The sequence below is a fragment of the Babylonia areolata genome, chromosome 10 (genome assembly GCF_041734735.1).
Source record: "Babylonia areolata isolate BAREFJ2019XMU chromosome 10, ASM4173473v1, whole genome shotgun sequence".
Taxonomy (NCBI): domain Eukaryota; kingdom Metazoa; phylum Mollusca; class Gastropoda; order Neogastropoda; family Buccinidae; genus Babylonia; species Babylonia areolata.
Window position 1 is genome coordinate 3,632,691 of NC_134885.1, and position 20,488 is coordinate 3,653,178.

At 45.2% G+C, this 20,488-nt stretch overlaps 1 protein-coding gene across 1 annotated transcript in view; it reads right to left on the minus strand.

Annotated features, from left to right (window-relative positions):
- LOC143286726 (twitchin-like) overlaps positions 1-20,488 on the minus strand; it is a 346,369-nt gene that overhangs the window by 31,167 nt on the left and 294,714 nt on the right. The window contains 13 exon segments of the mRNA XM_076594434.1: positions 232-277; positions 800-952; positions 1,575-1,774; positions 4,094-4,235; positions 6,730-6,933; positions 7,610-7,703; positions 7,993-8,058; positions 8,865-9,022; positions 10,372-10,537; positions 14,844-14,934; positions 16,941-17,134; positions 17,623-17,795; positions 19,033-19,144. Coding sequence (XP_076450549.1) covers positions 232-277; positions 800-952; positions 1,575-1,774; positions 4,094-4,235; positions 6,730-6,933; positions 7,610-7,703; positions 7,993-8,058; positions 8,865-9,022; positions 10,372-10,537; positions 14,844-14,934; positions 16,941-17,134; positions 17,623-17,795; positions 19,033-19,144 — 1,799 coding nt within the window.

Consider the following 20,488-nt stretch of genomic DNA (forward strand, 5'->3'; position numbering starts at 1 on the left):
CTTTATAAATTAATCTTTTTTTTTTTTTAATAGTACAAATTTATTTCTATTTCACCCTTATTTCATACCCAATTCAAGCTACAGCATTTAAACGTTCAGCTTTGTGGACAAATCTTCATTCATTACACATTAACGTATGACAAAAGGCCATGTTTATGTGACCACCCATCACCGAACACCATGCTAGAACTGTTCCAAAACGTTCATCGCAAGAAAAAAAACTGACGATACCTTCAGCCATGGGTGCTCCAGTGCATCATGGACTGTCATTCTCTTTCTGAAAACACATCACCCCACATCATGAGTGTCTGGCTTGTGTGTGTGTGTGTGTGTGTGTGTGTTGTGTGTGTGTGTGTGTGTGTGTGTGCACGCGCATGTGTGTGTTTACATGTGCACATATGCATCTCTGTGTGTAGTAAATGTTTGTGTTTGTGAGTTTGTGTGTATAAAACGCAGAAAGAGAGAGTGAGACACAGAGAAAAAAACAGTGGAATTAACATGTGTTAAAGTCAAGATATATGTACACATACATGGAAGCAAATGAAAATACTCCAGACACAAGAGACCAGTGTACATCACATGCTGAGGGGGTATGAGGAGGGCTAGGTGTGTGTGTGTGTGTGTGTGGGGGGGGGGGGGGTGCTTACTGTACACACACATGGAAGACAATGACAACATTCTACACATACAAAGACCAGTGTACACCAGCGGCAGGTGTGTACATATATATGCAGGGGAGAGCCGAGGGGGTGGGGGTTGGAGTGGGGGGTGGGGTGGAGTGGGGTTGTAGGAGACATACTGTGGCTGTTTCTGCAGCAGAGCGGTGATGAATTCGCGGGCTTCCTGCGACACGCTGGAGAAGGCGTCCTCGTCAAACTCCCAATCGCACTGCTTCACGTTCTGCAGAGTGTCTAGGTCGTCCTCCCCGGCAAACGGTGACAGTCCGCTCAGTCTGCACGATACACACAGAACGTAACATCATCCTGTCATTGTTTGTGTGTGTGTGTCTCTCTCTCATATACAGGTGCAAGTGTTCACACACATACACACACAACATTCAATATAGTGTGTGTGTGTGTGTGTGTGTGTGTGTGTGTGTGACATACATATACAAGTTTTCACACACACACACACACACAATCCAATATAGTGTGTGTCTCTCCCTCACATACATATACAAGTGTTCACACACACAAACACATGATCCTTTATAGTCTCTCTCTCTCTCATGCAAGTGTTCATATACACACACACACACACCATCCATCATAGTCTCTCTCTCTTATACACAAGTGTTCACACACACACACACACGCACACATACCATCCATCATAATCTCTCTCTCTCAAATGCAGGTGTTCACATACACACACACATCATCTGTCATAGTCTGTCTCTCTCTCATGTGAAAGTGTTCACACACACACACACACATCAACCATCATAGTCTCTCTCTCTCTCTCTAATATGTAAGTGTTCACACACACACACACACACACACATCCGTCATAGTCTCTCTTTCATATGCAAGTGTTCACACACACCCAACATGAAAACCACACAGACAACTCACAGGACATAGGCCAGCACACCGATGGCCCACATGTCAGTGTAGAAACCCACAGGCTCTCGCTCCACAATCTCAGGGGCAGCAAACTCTGCTGTTGCTGTGGTGACCTTGACAATCTCATCAGGGTTCAGTTTGGTGGCCAGACCAAAGTCGATGATTTTGACATTGGTGGATTTCTTTGTTTCACACATGATGTTCTCAGGCTGAAAAAAACAAAAAACACACACACACGAACACACAAGGCTTTAAATTAATATGCATGACTGTTGTTAGTGTTGTTTACAACTAAATCATATCATGGCAAGCATATTAACTCTTTCCATAAGAACGGCGAAAGAGACGACGTTAACAGCGTTTCACCCCAATTACCATCATCAAAATACTGCAAGCGGAAGGCTCTTATACTGAAGACGTGAATGTTGACAAAGAATACCACAATTCTGACGACGGGAGCTAAAGGTTGGGTCATTCAGACACCCACTGGACATCCGAGGGGTCTGTGTAGAGGAGAAGAGAGGACTGGCCGTACTGAGTGAGTTAATCATTTCAGTGCAGTGCAGTGACCCAGAAAATCCACTAACTTAAGGTTTCCTACTTTCAGCACGCTCCTTCTGAGAAAAATCCAACTCTGTGTCCCTGTACTCTTGACCTGCTCATCACACAGTTTCACACACATAGTGACTGACATTTATACAGCACATAGTTTCACACACATAATGTAACTGACATTTATACAGCACCTATGCTTGGTCAGAGACCAAGCTCTAAGCGCTTTACAAGCACATTCATTTGCACAACAAGCTGCCTACCTGGGTACAGCCGACTGACAGCTGCCACTGGGCGCTCATCATCTATTTTCTGTGTCATTCAGTCAGGTTTTCGTCACGCACACATACACACACACTCTCACAGACGGGTAATAGTTCTGACCAAGTGATGAAAGGCACTGTCTGTCTCAACTACAGCTGTCACTGTCACAGTTCTCTTTTCTCCCTCCACTCTGTGAAGAGTCATTGGGGCACCGCACAAAACTTGAGAACTAATTGTTCATCAGGTTCCTCCAGGTCTGTCGGCTGTGTGAAGAGTCACTGGGGCACCGCACAAAACTTGAGAACTAATTGTTCATCAGGTTCCTCCAGGTCTGTCGGCTGTGTGAAGAGTCACTGGGGCACCACACAAAACTTGAGAACTGTTCATCAGATTCCTCCAGGTCTGTCGGCTCTGTGAAGAGTCACTGGGGCACCGCACAAAACTTGAGAACTGTTCATCAGATTCCTCCAGGTCTGTCGGCTCTGTGAAGAGTCACTGGGGCACCGCACAAAACTTGAGAACTGTTCATCAGGTTCCTCCAGGTCTGTCGGCTCTGTGAAGAGTCACTGGGGCACCGCACAAAACTTGAGAACTAACTGTTCATCAGATTCCTCCAGGTCTGTCGGCTGTGTGAAGAGTCACTGGGGCACCGCACAAAACTTGAGAACTAACTGTTCATCAGATTCCTCCAGGTCTGTCGACTGTGTGAAGAGTCACTGGGGCACCGCACAAAACTTGAGAACTAACTGTTCCTCAGATTCCTCCAGGTCTGTCGACTGTGTGTGTGTCAAAGCCTGGGTCTCTGCAAAATGGCTTTCCTGTCCATTCTTCAGAGTGACCACTTGTCTGTCTTCTCCTCCATCTCCATTCCTCATCAGTTCCCTGGAGGACTGTTTCAGCAAGGCCACTGGATCTTGTTGCATGGCCATGTCTTGGTCAACATTCGGATCATTGAAGCCTAACCATCAGTTTGTGTGTGTACATCAATAAAATGGTGGATGCATTGTTTTCTATTTTTGCAAGTTCGGCTGATGTGACGTGTACTTTGATTGGTTTTGAGAATGTGTCCTGTACTGCCCACAGATCAAATTAAATCATGGTGCTTAGAGCCTCGCTGACCACTAAGTCCACCTCAAGACTGTCACCATGCTAGCATCTAATTAATGCCAGGGGTAAAAAGTACAATAAAAACTAATCATTTCTTCAATCTTTTCACTCAGAAAGTTTAAAAAACTTTATGAGTTTAAGACATTCAAAGTTGATTAAAAAATGTTCACTTCTTTCAAGAAGTTCATTAGCATCCACGGAGGGACATCACAGAACAGAGTCTTCAGAGAACTGCCCACAGATAACTCTTCATCCAATATCCATTCAACCATCTCCGCTACTTTTTCAAACACATATTGCAATCCCCAGCAACAAAAACACAACTTACCAATTATTACAGTGGCTAGTGTTTACATCATTCACAAGTGCAGTCTTGAGTATCGGCCAACATAGACTAACTTATCTTGTTCCCTGAAACTTGTACTGATCACACTCTACTGTGCACACACCACTATCTGACATACTGTTTTCAGCCTTGACACCCTCACCCCTACTAGGTATCACTGCACAAGTCCCAGCCCCTACCACCACAACCCAATCCCCCCTCCAACACCCAGACCGCCCCCACCCCCCACCCATACCCACACCCCCAGCCAGACACTGACCTTGATGTCCAGATGCACAATGCTGTTCTCGTGCATGTGTTTGAGTCCCTCGCAGGCCTGCCGCATGTAGTTGATCACCTCTGCCTCAGACATGCGGTAGTCCTCTGCCGCGATGCGGTCGAACAGCTCCCCTCCAGCCAGGCTGCAGCCCACCACACAGCACAGCGACAGTCAGTCACAGAGTCAGTAACACACACAGCACACTGGACACACACACAGCACACTGGACACACACACAGCACACTGGACACACACAGCACAGCGACAGTCAGTCAGAGTCAGTAAGTACCAGGGGCTGGTGTGTGCATGTGGACACAACACGCTGGACACACACAACACACTGGATACACACAACACACTGAACACACACAACACACTGAACACACACAACACACTGGACACACACAACACACTGGACACACAACACACTGGACACACACACAACACACTGGACACACACAACACACTGGACACACACACAACACACTGGACACACACAACACACTGGACACACACAACACACTGAACACACACAACACACTGAACACACACAACACACTGAACACACAACACACTGGACACACACAACACACTGGACACACACACAACACACTGGACACACACACAACACACTGGACACACACAGCACACTGGACACACACAGCACACTGGACACACACGACACACTGGACACACACAACACACTGGACACACACGACACACACAACACACTGGACACACACAGCACACTGGACACACACAACACACTGGACACACACAGCACACTGGACACACACAACACACTGGACACACACAACACACTGGACACACACAACACACTGGACACACACACAACACACTGGACACACACAACACACTGGACACACACAACACACTGGACACACACAACACACTGGACACACTCAACACACTGGACACACACAACACACTCAACACACACAACACACTGGACACACACAACACACTCAACACACTGGACACACACAACACACTGGACACACACAACACACTGGACACACACAACACGGCGACAGGAGAACAGGAGATGGAGGAAAGGGGGACAAGGACAGTGAGAGAGAGAGAGAGAGAGAGAGAGAGAGAGAGAGAGAGAGAAAGAGAGAGAGAGAGAAAGAGATTAACAAAAGATAGACAGAAGACACCGTGAGCCAGACAGATTACTAACTATGATGATGATGATGATTATTATAACAATAACAATGATAACAATAATAATATGATAATGATAATAATAAGAATAAAAGAAATGAACACCAATTCAGTGCTTTTTCTCAGAGCTCAAAGTGCTTTAGGCGTACGTGTAACCATACATGATGAAACGAAAAAAAAAACACCCAAAAACCCAGTTTGCACCAACTTCAAACAGACATTAAGAAAACTCATCCAACTCATTTGCTCTCTCTCTCTCTCTCTCTCTCACATACACACACTTAGCATGGATAGGATGCAATTTTGAACTGTGGTGGACAAAGATAATCAGTCCTGCTGAAACAGACGGGTCTTCAGAGAAGATGCAAAAGAGGCTGTGGAAGTGCAGTGCTGAATGTTGAATGGAAGGCTGTTCCAGACAGCTGGACCCTGAAAGGGAAGAGACAGCTGACCGAAGGATTTTGTTCTGACAGATGGAACACAGAAATCAAATTATCAGTAGTAGAGCAGACATTCTGAGATGGGCTTTGTTCTGGAAGACGGAACACAAGAATCCAGTTATCAGCAGAAGAACAGGACATTTTGAGATGGGTTTTGTTCTGGAAGACGGAACACAGAAATCAAATTATCAGTAGTAGAACAGACATTCTGAGATGGGTTTTGTTCTGACAGATGGAACACAGAAATCAAATTATCAGTAGTAGAACAGACATTCTGAGATGGGCTTTGTTCTGGAAGACGGAACACAAGAATCCAGTTATCAGCAGAAGAACAGGACATTTGGAGATGGGTTTATGACAAACAGAAAGACAGTCAGAGATGGACGGGAGGGCATCACACCAATAAGACAGACAGACAGTAGCATCCTCCTCCTCCTCCTTCATCACCACTATAAAGAAAAGTCCCTAATTATGTGGCCTTTCATGCCCTGCTCTCTTGGTGACCTTAGTTTCAATACCCCTCCACTTATGCGCTTGGGGTGAGTCTTGTCAATGTCTTCAGTGTCGGTGGATTCACGGGTGACTACCGTTGGAGGGACGTGGTGGCGGTTTCCACCATGGGGAAGACACTCACTCAGTCTGGCTCCACAACTAAGCCATTACTGTCGTCAGTAGGGTGCTTAGTAGGTGGTGTTCTAAGTATGTTAAATCAGAACAGGCACTACCAAACACCACCAAAGTGACTCAGCAGCATTGCATGGTCTCCTCTGGTGTGTGGCCTCTTGGTGACCTAACATCGATGGTTCCCTGTGGACTGCCTACAGTCTACTGAGACAGATGAAGCTGGGTGTGGCTGTGTATGGGAGACTCGGAATGAGCGGCCTGGGAGTAATGCCACTGAAACGGCACAGATGATGAGGCAGCAAAAAAAAAAAAAAAAAAAAAGCAAGCAAGCAAAAAAGCAGACAGACAGACAAGGCCAGAAATGTGACTCCACGGAGGACTCACAACTCCAGGATGAGGACCATCTCGTATTTGTCATCAAAGGCGTCGTGCAGGTTGATCAGCTTGGGATGGTGCAGCTGGTTCATCATGCTGATCTCGTTCCTCACTGTGTACTTGTCCAGCGGGTAGGGCGTGTTGATGAACTTGGCCACAAACACCCGCCCTGTTGCCTTCTCCACGCACCGGTGGACCACGCCAAACGCTCCACTGCACACACACACACACACAACTGTTTATGACAGGTGAACAACACCAAATGCTCAACTGCACACACACACACACACATACACACAAACACACAGAGACAACTGTTTATGACAGGTGAACAACACCAAATGCTCAACTGCACACACACACACACACAGAGACAACTGTTTATGACAGGTGAACAACACCAAATGCTCAACTGCACACACACACACACAGAGACAACTGTTTATGACAGGTGAACAACACCAAATGCTCAACTGCACACACACACACAAACACAACCGTTTATGACAGGTGAACCACGCCAAACGCTCCACTGCACACACACACACACACACACAGACAACTGTTTATGACAGGTGAACCACGCCAAACGCTCCACTGCACACACACACAGACAACTGTTTATGACAGGTGAACCACGCCAAACACTCCACTGCACACACACACACTTTCAGTTTCTCAAAGAGGCATCAATTCGTTCAGACAAATCCACACACACACACACACACACACTCTACACCACTTCAGCTAGGAAAATGCTTGACAGCAGCATAACCCAACATACTTGTCAAGCCTTGAGACCATAATCAACTATGCCTACACTGCATTCACATTATTTTCAAATGTTCATTTGTATTATTTTCAAATGTTAATGAACTAAAAACCTCACCTTCCCAATTCCTCAAGAATGTCGTAATAGTCGTAGACGCTGCCTTGTTTGAGTTCTACTGGCTGTGGCACAAACCTCTTCCAGATGTCGTCAACTGAAAACCAACAATGTCACCAACTATACACATGGCACAAACCTCCTCCAGATGTCGTCAACTGAAAACCAACAATATCACCACTATACCTATTGCTCACGGCACATAATTGTTTTTTCCCCAGTTTTTAATCAGCATATACACTTCTTGATAATGTTTTACACACACACACACACACATGCATGCATGCACACACACACACACACTTGCACAAACAAACAAACATACACACACACACATTCTCTCACATATAGAGACACGAAGAAGACGTTTTAGAAACAAAACTTACAGAACTTGTCGTAATCCAGTATTTTTGGTCCATCATATTTGCCACGCACCTTCCTGCCAAACTCATCTGTGGAGAAATAAAGGCAGCACATTTAGAGCATAATCTTCACATCATCAACTTGTCAATAAACAAGGACATAAATCACACTATCTGTAATGTGCTTATATGTATGTTTATATCAGTATATGAGTGCGTATACATCTGTGCATGTGTGATTATGTATGTGTTAAGCTGGTGATAAGTGTGCACATGCATTTGTGTGTGCATTAGCATGCAGGAGTGCGTATGCATCAAAATGTGTGTGTGTGTGTGTGTGTGCGTGTGCATTTGCATATGCTGCAGTATCTGATTCAAATCCTCTAACCAAAACAATAATGACACATAAAGTCAGTAACAACATGAGGACTGCCATATCCAAATTCACTACCAACAGCGCCTTATAAATATTATTATTATTATTATTATTTTTTTAAATGTATTTATCTACTATTTTTTATTTGTTTATTTAATTTATTTATCAATTTATTTTTTACTTTTGCTATTTTATTTATTTTATCTTATTTTTTTCTCAAGGCCTGACTAAGCGCGTTAGGTTATGCTGCTTGGCAGATGTGGTGTAGCGTATATGGATTTGACCGAATGCAGTGACGCCTCCTTGAGCTACTGATACTGATACTACCAACATAAACATAATTATAACCAAACTATTTTACAGGTCACAAACACTTCAAACGTAGAGTTATTATCAGTGGTCAAACACCACCATGTCAAACATCACAATGATGTAACATGTCCTGATCAATACTCTGCTCTCTTTTTTTGTTTTTCTGACAGCTGGGTCACTCCACAGACGTAGTGAAAGCCAATCTTGCCTTCCAGCTGTTTCTTTTTCTTCATCTCCTCCGGTTCCTCCGTCTTGATGGCTTCTGGCGTCTCACAGGGATCACTGCGACCGTAGAAATTCTCGGCGATCACCCGGAACTGGTATTCCTTGCAGGGCGACAACCCCGTGATGTTGTGGAAAGCAAACCTGCAACACAGCCATATGTGTACCACCAAACCTCCAAACTGTGCTTTGTTAGCATGCATCAAAAGACCCTTAAGGTCCTTGTGACAATTAAATCTATTTCATCCCAACTAAAAACAAACAAACAAACAAAGAAAAAACAACAACAGCAACAATAAACATTTTTGAAAGCAGGGTTTGATACAGTCTCTGTTAAGTCACCTACCCCCACCCGCTGGTGATACCACCCTGCCCCCCATACACACCGATAGCCTCCCCCTCCAACACCCCCTCCCTCACCCCCCCCGCCCCCACACACACACTCCCCCACACCACTGATATCCATCCCCTAACACAAACACACACAACCATCCATCGATAACCACTCCTCGCCCCCAACACCCACATACCCATCCATCGATAAGCCCCCTCCCCCCAAACACACACCAATCCACCGATAACCCCCCCCCCCCCCCAACACATACACATTCACCAATACCCCCCTCCCTCCGAACCCCAACACACTCCCATCCACCAATAACCACCCCCAACACACGCACACACCCATCAACCAATACCCCTCCTCCCTCCCAACACACACACCCATCAACCAATGCCTCCTCCCTCCCAACACACACACCCATCAACCAATACCCCCCTCCCTCCCAACACACACACCCATCAACCAATACCCCCCTCCCTCCCAACACACACACACCCATCAACCAATACCCCCCTCCCTCCTAACACACACACACCCATCAACCAATACCCCCCTCCCTCCTAACACACACATCCCCATCAACCAATACCCCCCTCCCTCCTAACACACACACACCCATCAACCAATACCCCTCCTCCCTCCTAACACACACACACCCATCAACCAATACCCCCCTCCCTCCTAACACACACACACCCATCCACCAATACCCCTCCTCCCTCCTAACACACACACACCCATCAACCAATACCCCCCTCCCTCCTAACACACACACACCCATCAACCAATACCCCTCCTCCCTCCTAACACACACATCCCCATCAACCAATACCCCCCTCCCTCCTAACACACACACACCCATCAACCAATACCCCCCTCCCTCCTAACACACACACACCCATCAACCAATACCCCCCTCCCTCCTAACACACACACACCCATCAACCAATACCCCCCTCCCTCCCAACACACACACCCATCCACCAATACCCCCCTCCCTCCCAACACACACACCCATCCACCAATACACCCCTCCCTCCCAACACACACACCCATCAACCAATACCCTCCTCCCTCCCAACACACACACCCATCCACCAATACACCCCTCCAACCCCCTCCCAAACACACACACACACACACACAGCACCTTGTGGAAGCAACCCGTATCCAGCTGTTGGAGGATGCCTCTCGTTTCTCCATGATGTAGGCGGTGATGAAGCTTCCTCCGTCGTTGAGCGGTGGTTTCCACGACATCACCACCGACTCGTCACGGATATTTTCAATGACAGGGAAGCGGGGAGGGTCGGGGCGGTCTGGAAGGGACAGAGGATCACAGTGAACTGAAACACCATCCTCACTCTCAGCTTTGGTCTGTAGTGTTAGTGTGCTGTGTTGGGTTGCGTTTTATTGTGTTCTGTTGTGCTGTGCTGTGCTGTGCTGTGTTGTGCTGTGCTGTGCTGTGCTGTGCTGTGCTGTGCTGTGTTGTGCTGTGCTGTGCTGTGCTGCACTGTGCTGTGCTGCACTGTGCTGTGTAGTGCTGTGCTGTGTTGTGCTGTGGTCAGGGCGGTCTGGAATGGACAGAGGATCACAGTGAACTGAAACACCATCCTCACTCTCAGCTTTGGTCTGTAGTGTTAGTGTGCTGTGTTGGGTTGCGTTTTATTGTGTTCTGTTGTGCTGTGCTGTGCTGTGCTGTGCTGTGCTGTGCTGTGCTGCACTGTGCTGTGTAGTGCTGTGCTGTGTTGTGCTGTGGTGTGGTCTAGGCGGTCTGGAGGGACAGAGGATCACAGTGAACTGAAACACCATCCTCACTCTGAGCTTTGGTCTGTAGTGTTAGTGTGCTGTGTTGGGTTGCGTTTTATTGTGTTCTGTTGTGCTGTGCTGTGCTGTGTTGTGCTGTGCTGTGCTGCACTGTGCTGTGTAGTGCTGTGCTGTGGTCAGGGCGGTCTGGAGGGACAGAGGATCACAGTGAACTGAAACACCATCCTCACTCTGAGCTTTGGTCTGTAGTGTTAGTGTGCTGTGTTGGGTTGCGTTTTATTGTATTGTGCTGTATCGTATTGTGTTATATTGCATTGCATTGTGTTGTACTGAACTGCACTATATTGTACTGCATTGTATTGTAATTATTTATTTACTGATTTATTTCTTTATTCATCTATTTATCTTACGTTTATTTTTTTTTCAAATTACTTATAATATCTTATTTCATTTCATCTTATTTTATCTATCCTCTAGACTTGACTAAGCGCGCTGGGTTATGCCACTGGTCAGGGATCTATTTAGTAGATGTGGTGCAGCGCATATGGCATACAAGCATCTGCTATCTCTGTGTATGGTTATGCTTGCTGTCCCTAAAATTACACATTTTACCAGTAAGTGTGAACATGTATACTTGCATGTATGTGTGTGTGTGTGTGTGTGTGTGTGTGTGTGTGTGTGTGTGTGTGTGTGTGTTTCTTTAGAGAGTGTGAGTAAGTTGAAAGCACATATGTGCCAGTGTGTGTGTGTGTGTGTGTGCGTGTGTGTACGTGTGTGCACAGGCTTCTGCATATATACATATATATTTATAATGTTTGGATGTATGATAAATATGTAAGAAACATATGTACATAAGTAAACTGTGCAGGTGGATGCGTGACAAAACATATTTACATATGTAAACTGTGAGAGTGGAAAGAGTGGGAGACATGTGTGGGTGCTGGGGAAGGGGCTTGGGGGTGGGGATGGGGGGGGGGTAGTGTGTGTGTGTGTGTGGGGGTAACACAAACAGGAAAAGAGGTGTCAACAGGCAGGAGTGTTAGTGGAACATCATACCCACCAAATGCTAAAGCCTTCAGAGCTCTAGCAAAAGAATCTGCAAAACAAGAGGTGAAACCTTCACAATCCATGACCAACTGCTATATTAAATACCCTCCCCTTCTCAATCCATGACCAACTGCTATGTTAAATACCCCCCCCCCCCTTCTCAATCCATGACTGCTATGTTAAATACTCTACCCTTCACAATCCATGACCAACTGCTATGTTAAATACCCTACCCTTCACAATCCATGACCAACTGCTATGTTAAATACCCTCCCCTTCACAATCCATGACCAACTGCTATGTTAAATACCCTACCCTTCACAATCCGTGACCAACTGCTATGTTAAATACTCTCCCCTTCACAATCCACGACTGCTATGTTAAATACCTTACCCTTCACAATCCACGACTGCTATGTTAAATACCCTCCCCTTCACAATCCATGACTACTATGTTAAATACCCTACCCTTCACAATCCATGACCAACTGCTATGTTAAACGCCCTACCCTTCACAATCCATGACCAACTGCTATGTTAAACGCCCTACCCTTCTCAATCCATGACCAACTGCTATGTTAAATACCCTCCCCTTCTCAATCCATGACTGCTATGTTAAATACTCTACCCTTCACAATCCATGACCAACTGCTATGTTAAACGCCCTACCCTTCTCAATCCATGACCAACTGCTATGTTGAATACCCCCCCCCCCCTTCTCAATCCATGACCAACTGCTATGTTAAATACCCTCCCCTTCACAATCCATGACCAACTGCTATGTTAATACCCTACCCTTCACAATCCATGACTGCTATGTTAAATACCCTCCCCTTCACAATCCACAACCAACTGCTATGTTAAATACCCTACCCTTCTCAAACCAACAGCTATGTTAAATACCGCAGCCTTCACAATCCATGACCAACTGCTATGTTAAATACCCTCCCCTTCACAATCCATGACCAACTGCTATGTTAAATACCGCAGCCTTCACAATCCATGACCAACAGCTATGTTAAATACCGCAGCCTTCACAATCCATGACCAACTGCTATGTTAAATGCCGCAGCCTTCACAATCCATGACCAACTGCTATGTTAAATACCCTACCCTTCACAATCCATGACCAACTGCTATGTTAAATACCGCAGCCTTCACAATCCATGACCAACTGCTATGTTGAATACCCTACCCTTCACAATCCATGACCAACTGCTATGTTAAATACCTTACCCTTCACAATCCATGACCAACTGCTATGTTAATACCCTACCCTTCACAATCCATGACCAACTGCTATGTTGAATACCCTATATTTCTCAATCAAAGATAAAACAATAGAGGGTGGAGGGTAGGACGAAGGATTAAAAACAACAACAAAAAAGTTTATTTGTGTTTGTCTATAAGTATCACTTGACAATGGATTAAAAAAAACAAACAAAAAAACCCCCAACAACATCAACAAGAATATTCAAAAAGAATAACAACAGTTTGTTCTACAGCATTAGTCTACTATGGTTAAAAAAAAGAAAAAAAAGAAGGTATTTTGGAAGAACACACACACACACACGACAAATACCCAATGCTAACAATGGTCAGTCCGGCCAATGATGCTGAGAGGAAAGCACTGCCTGGGCTTACATTCAGCAATCATTTCACTGTTGTTGTGTTTTCCTCCCTTGTTGTTTGAGTGGGAGGACATTCTGTGCTCCTTCTTTCTCACCTCCTGGCTGTGTCCATGTCAGTTCCTATTTCAGGGTTAGAATATCCTGGATTTATGTGTCTAACACTGAGATAGGAGATCACCTGACGAATCTCAAGGTACAGGTAAAAAACTGAAATAGGCCTCAGGTGTACTGACCACTGTGACAAATACCTCAGGTGTAATGACCACTGTGACACAGACCTCAGGTGTACTGACCATATAGACCTCAGGTGTACTGACCGTATAGACCTCAGGTGTACTGACCATATAGACCTCAGGTGTACTGACCACTGTGACATAGACCTCAGGTGTACTGACCACTGTGACACAGACCTCAGGTGTACTGACCGTATAGACCTCAGGTGTACTGACCACTGTGACATAGACTTCAGGTGTACTGACCATATAGACCTCAGGTGTACTGACCATATAGACCTCAGGTGTACTGACCATATAGACCTCAGGTGTACTGACCGTATAGACCTCAGGTGTACTGACCATATAGACCTCAGGTGTACTGACCACTGTGACATAGACCTCAGGTGTACTGACCATATAGACCTCAGGTGTACTGACCACCTTGACATAGACCTCAGGTGTACTGACCATATAGACCTCAGGTGTACTGACCACTGTGACATAGACCTCAGGTGTACTGACCGCATAGACCTCAGGTGTACTGACCATATAGACCTCAGGTGTACTGACCACATAGACCTCATGTGTACTGACCACATAGACCTCAGGTGTACTGACCACATAGACCTCAGGTGTACTGACCACATAGACCTCATGTGTACTGACCACATAGACCTCAGGTGTACTGACCACTGTGACACTGACCTCAGGTGTACTGACCACATAGACCTCAGGTGTACTGACCATATAGACCTCATGTGTACTGACCACATAGACCTCAGGTGTACTGACCGTATAGACCTCAGGTGTACTGACCACTGTGACAAAGACCTCAGGTGTACTGAGCGTACAGACCTCAGGTGTACTGACCACATAGACCTCAGGTGTACTGACCACATAGAACTCAGATGTACTGACCACATAGACCTCAGGTGTACTGACCATACAGACTTTAGGGGTACTGACCGTTGACTTGTATCTTGAGGACGGCAGAGTCAGAGCCCAAGGTGTTCTCCAGTAACAAGCGGTACGGTCCGTCGTCCTCTTTGGAGGCATCCTGAGGACAGTCACACCTCAAGCTGTACCTTTCTGCACCTGTTTTACTCATCAGTCAGTGCTTGCAAAAAACATATTGTGCAGGTGTGCTTGGATTTGTCAGGTGTTCTGAAAAGAATTCATTGTGGATGCGTAAAATTCATACTGTGGGTTTGTTTGTATCGTGTTTGTATTTATTATTATTATTATTATTATTACTACCTTTTTTTCCCATATTATAATTATTATTTATTTATTTATCTATTTATGTATTTATTTACTTATTTATGTACGCTTATCTATTATTTATCAACCTTTTTTTTTTCTCAAGGCCTGACTAAGCGCATTGGGCTACGCCGCTGGTCAGGCATCTGCTTGGCAGATGTGGTGTAGCGTATATGGATTTGTCCGAACGCAGTGACGCCTCCTTGAGCTACTGAAACTGAAACTGTGTTCTGAAAAGAACATACTGTGCATGTGTACAACTGGTATTTGGGTTTGTCACATGTTCTGAGAAAAACTCAATGTGCATGTGTACAATTGGTATTTGGGTTTGTCATGTGTTCTGAAAAGAACTTATTGTACAGTTGGTATTTGGATTTATCATGTGTTCTTCAAGAACTTATTGTGCATGTGTACAATCAGTATTTGGGTTTGTCATATGTTCTGAAAAGAACAAAATGTGTACATGTGCAATTAGTACTTTTGGGATTTGTACTATGACAAAACAAGGTAGACTAAATCTTTACTTTCAAGGGTAATGGATAAGTAGAGATGTACTTTTTTTTTTCACTAAGTCCTCACACTAAATAGTATCTACATTACACAATACTAAATGATAAAGGCATAAGAGAGAGAGAGACAGAGAGAGAGGGAGACAGGGAGAGAGAGATAGAGAGAAGAGAGAGGGGGGGAAGACAGAGACACACAGAGAGTTTTATTTTTCAGTTTTATTACCGTAAAGTTCGGTCTATTGAGCGCACTGGTATATAAGCTGCACCCACTAAATTTTGGAAAAAATTGAACTTTATACATACATAAGCCGCACTGGCTTATAAGCCACACTTATTTCCGGTACCGGAACACATACTGATACTACAGAAAAGCTGTCAATACTGTAGGTTATGAAATAAACACAAGCGGGAACAACACAAAGAAAAGCAAGTGAAAATACTGCTAGTGCCACAAAAAAATAATAAATAAACACAACGAAAATAAGATCCATAATTTAGGGATAGTCACATTTATTCAACGTCATCCTGCTCACTGAATCCACTGAAATCTTCGTCTTCAGTGTCCGAGTTGAAGAGAACCAGCACAGCTTCCTCCACCATCTTGTCACTGACTTCAGCCTCGCTTTCACTTCATGAACATGAAGGTGGAGGTCGCTGCTGGTTCGTCGCTTGCACTGTCGTCTGCTAGGTCGATCGCCTTCAATTTGAAGGCTGCATCATAGGCATAACGTCGCATTTTCGGCATGATGAGGGTGTACGCTTGAGCAGAGTAGAACTGAATGCTGATCGAAGGCTTTAATGTGTGTGGATTTGATTTATAAAACGTGAACAGTTAGCACACTATCCTGAAGCTCATCCAAAAATTCATGGACAGAAATCATGATTTTGGTAAGTTGAAGGGCAGCTAAGAATAGACGAGAACGTGATACTCCTGGGATCGTTAAAATCCTCAGATAAGCCGCATCATTGTATAAGCCGCAGAGGTTGAAGCTGGAGTAAAAAGTCACAGCTTATAGACCGAACTTTACGGTATTTTGTTTCTTTACCTTCACAAACAGATTTCTAAAGGCATCTATGATTTGTTCAAATGAAAAAAAAAAAACAACCCAAAAAACCCATGTAAAAATACTTTGATCGCATCTATGACTTGTCTAAATGAAGAGAGAGAAAAAAAAAAGAAAAAAAAAAGAAGCAAGAATACTTTGATAAAAATCCATGTTCCTTTGACCCCACCCCTCCCCCTCCTCCCCTCCCATACGACAGGACAGTGTGACCCCTGACCCCAGTGTCTGACCTTGATGGTGAGGATGGCGTGTCGCTCGGTGACCTCTTGGTGGTAGCGTGACCCATGAAGCTCCTCCCCGTCACGGATCCACTTCACTGTGGGTTTGGGACTGCCGGTGAATGGGATCTTCAACACCACGTTCTCTCCCTTCTCAAACGTGCAGACGTCACGGAACCGTGGAGGCACATTGATCTTGGGTGCAGCTGGGACACACACGCACACACACATAGAGAATGTTGTATGACGAATGAGACATCAAGACAAGAAGGTTCTTATAACAGAACAACATTTAGGTTTGTTTGTTTGTTTTCGTCAGAGTTTGATTTGTTTCAAAACCAATGAGCTCTTTTCAAAAGTTTTTATTTGCATGTACATTCCAGTGGGTGTGTGTGTGTGTGTGTGTGTGTGTATGTGTGTGGCATGGCATCGTGTGGTGTGGCATCATGTGGTGTATGTGTGAGTGTGTGTAGGGGTGTGTGTGTGTAGGGGTGTGTGTGTGTGTGTGTGTGTGTGTGTGTGTGGCATGGCATCATATGGTGTGTGTGTGTGCGAGTGTGTGTGGATGTGAGTATGTGTGTGTGTGTGTGTGTGTTGGTTTACATATGTGTCAACACAGGATGCACACACAAGTAAATGTTTCAAAGGCTGCACCGTCCAACACCACAGCCACATTTCCACGTGCCACACTCACAGTTGATCGACAGCTCTGCTCGACTGGCGCGGCTGCCTCCCTTGTTGCTGGCACGGACAGAATACTCGTCAGCATCCTCCCCGTACACGTCGTGTATGATCAGCACCTGCTTGTCTCCCTCTGTCAGGATCTCGTACTTGTCGTTGTCGTAGATCTCACGAGATCCCTTGTACCTGAACAAGCAGACCGACACCAGCATGACACAGGGTGAGAGAGATACCATCCACAGGCCTGGTGACAAAGTTAACACTCTCTAGCTATGTATTCTGAATAATATAACAAAAGTTCATTGTTGGTCTGCGTTTCTTGCATAAGTCTTTGAACTGGGAGTTAATGCTTTAAGGTAAATAAAATGAAATACAAGATACAACTTTATTCTATTGTCATCCCACAGAAACATGTCATGAGGCTCCAGTATATATAACATTGTGCATAGAAAGCTCAATCACTTTTAGAAAATGACCTTTCATTAAAATGTGCATCACAATAACTCAATCAATAAAATCAAAGCTGACAATTAAGAGAAGCACATATTTTTCAGAAATAAGAGGGAAATGAACTTTCATTCCCTGTAGTACATAAACTCATGCACTGACACACATGCATACACACCCAAAGCACCCCCCCCCCCACACACACACACACACACCTTTCCCCCATACACACACACGTCAGTTCACACTGGCAACAACTTGTTTTCTGTTCATAATGATGATGACTGAAAAACTGAGGTACATCTGTAAAGAAGAGAGAGTTCAATATAACATATTTGTCTTATGATCAGAAAAAAAAGACAGTTGTGCTGCAAAATGCAGGCAATATCCTCAAACACTGCAGAACATGAAAGTTAGACATAAAACTCTATCCCAGTCTATGTACGCCTCAAAATTTCAACAGCAACAAGATTGAGAAACTAAGATGTTCATTGATGATTAGTGAGAGAATGTGTGTGTGTATATTTGTGTGTGTGTGTGTGTGTGTGTGTTGGGAGAGAGAGACAGAGAGAGAGAGACAGAGACAGAGAGTGAAGAGAGACAGAGAAAGAGAGAGAGAGACCGACCGACCGACAGACAGACACAGACAGAGAGACAGAGAGAGAAGAGAGACAGAGAGAGGAAGAAGAAGAGAAAGAGACAGAGAGAGAGAGAGAGACAGACAGACAGACAGACAGACAGAGGGAGAAACAGAGACACAGAGAGAGAGGAGAGAGAGAAGAAGAAGAAGAGAAAGAGAAAGAGAGAGAGAGAAGAGAGAAGAAGAAGAAGAGAAAGAGACAGAGACACAGTGAGAGAGAGAGACAGAGAGAGAGAAGAGAGACAGAGAGAGGAAGAAGACAGGCAGACGGAGAGAGAGAATGGAGGACTGTCCCAGAGAGGAAGAAAGACACTGTTCAACAGAGAGCCCACTGACCACTGGATGTCGGGTTTGGGATGACCGGTCACTTCACACTCAAAGCGAGCCGACTTGCCCTCTACTGCCGCCATCTTGCGCAGACCGTGTGCAAACTCTGGCACCACAGCAGCTGACAACACACCACCATTGCATGGCTATAGCATGGCTCTGCACCACCACAGCATGGCAACAACCCACCATAGCATGGCTATACACCACCATAGCATGGCTATAGCATGGCTACACACCACCACAGCATGGCAACACACCACCATAGCATTCCTATAGCATGGCTATACACCACCATAGCATGGCTATACACCACTATAGCATTCCTATAGCATGGGTATACACCACCATAGCATGGCAACACACCACCATAGCATGGCCACACACCACCATAGAATGGCTATACACCACCATAGCATGGCTATACACCACCACAGCATGGCTATATACACCACCGTAGAATGGCCACACACCACCACAGCATGGCTATACACCACCATCGCATGGCTATACACACAACCATGGCATGGCTATACACCACTATAACATGGCCATACACTACCATGGCATAGCTATACACCACCACGGCATGGCCACACACCACCATGGCATGGCCACAAACTACCATGGCATGGCTATACACCACCATAGTATGGTCATACACTACCATAGCATGGCCATACACACCACCAAAGCATGGCCATACACCACCATTTCATGGCTATACACCACCATGGCATGGCTATACATAGCATGGCCATACACACCACCATAGCATGACCACACATCACCATTTCATGGCTATACACCACCATGGCATGGCTATACACCACCATAGCATGGCCATACACCACAATAGCATGGCCATACACACCACCATGGCATGGCCACACACCACCATAGCATGGCCATACACACCACCATAGAATGACCATACACACCACCATAGAATGGCCATATACTACCATAGAATGGCTACACACCACCATAGGATGGCAACACATCACCATAACATGGCTACCATGTCCAGTGGGTGGCTTAAGAAACATTATTGATATTCATATTTTTTACTGGTGTTTGTTTTGTTTTGTTTTCACTTGTTCTCTAAAAAGAAAGTCCCCTTTAATCTGAAGATTGTTTTCAATTCTAACAGCAGAATAGTCCGAGGGTAGTGCTGTTAAATGGCTTACGATGAAACTGTGTGTGTTCTGTAGTATAACGTCTTCTCGCTGTAAGGGATTTTAGTTCAGGGGAAGTTCCTCAAGAAAAAAAGGAGAATCAATGCACTCTGTGTGCATGGGGGCAGTGTGTGCGTGTGTGAGTGTGTGTGTGAGTGTGTGTGTGTGTGTGGATGTGTGTGTGTGTGAGTGTGTGTGTGTGTGTGTGTGTGTGTGTGTGTGTGTGTGTGTGAGTGTGTGCATGCGCATGCACGTAAGCGCTCGAGAAAGAGACAGATTATTCGTAC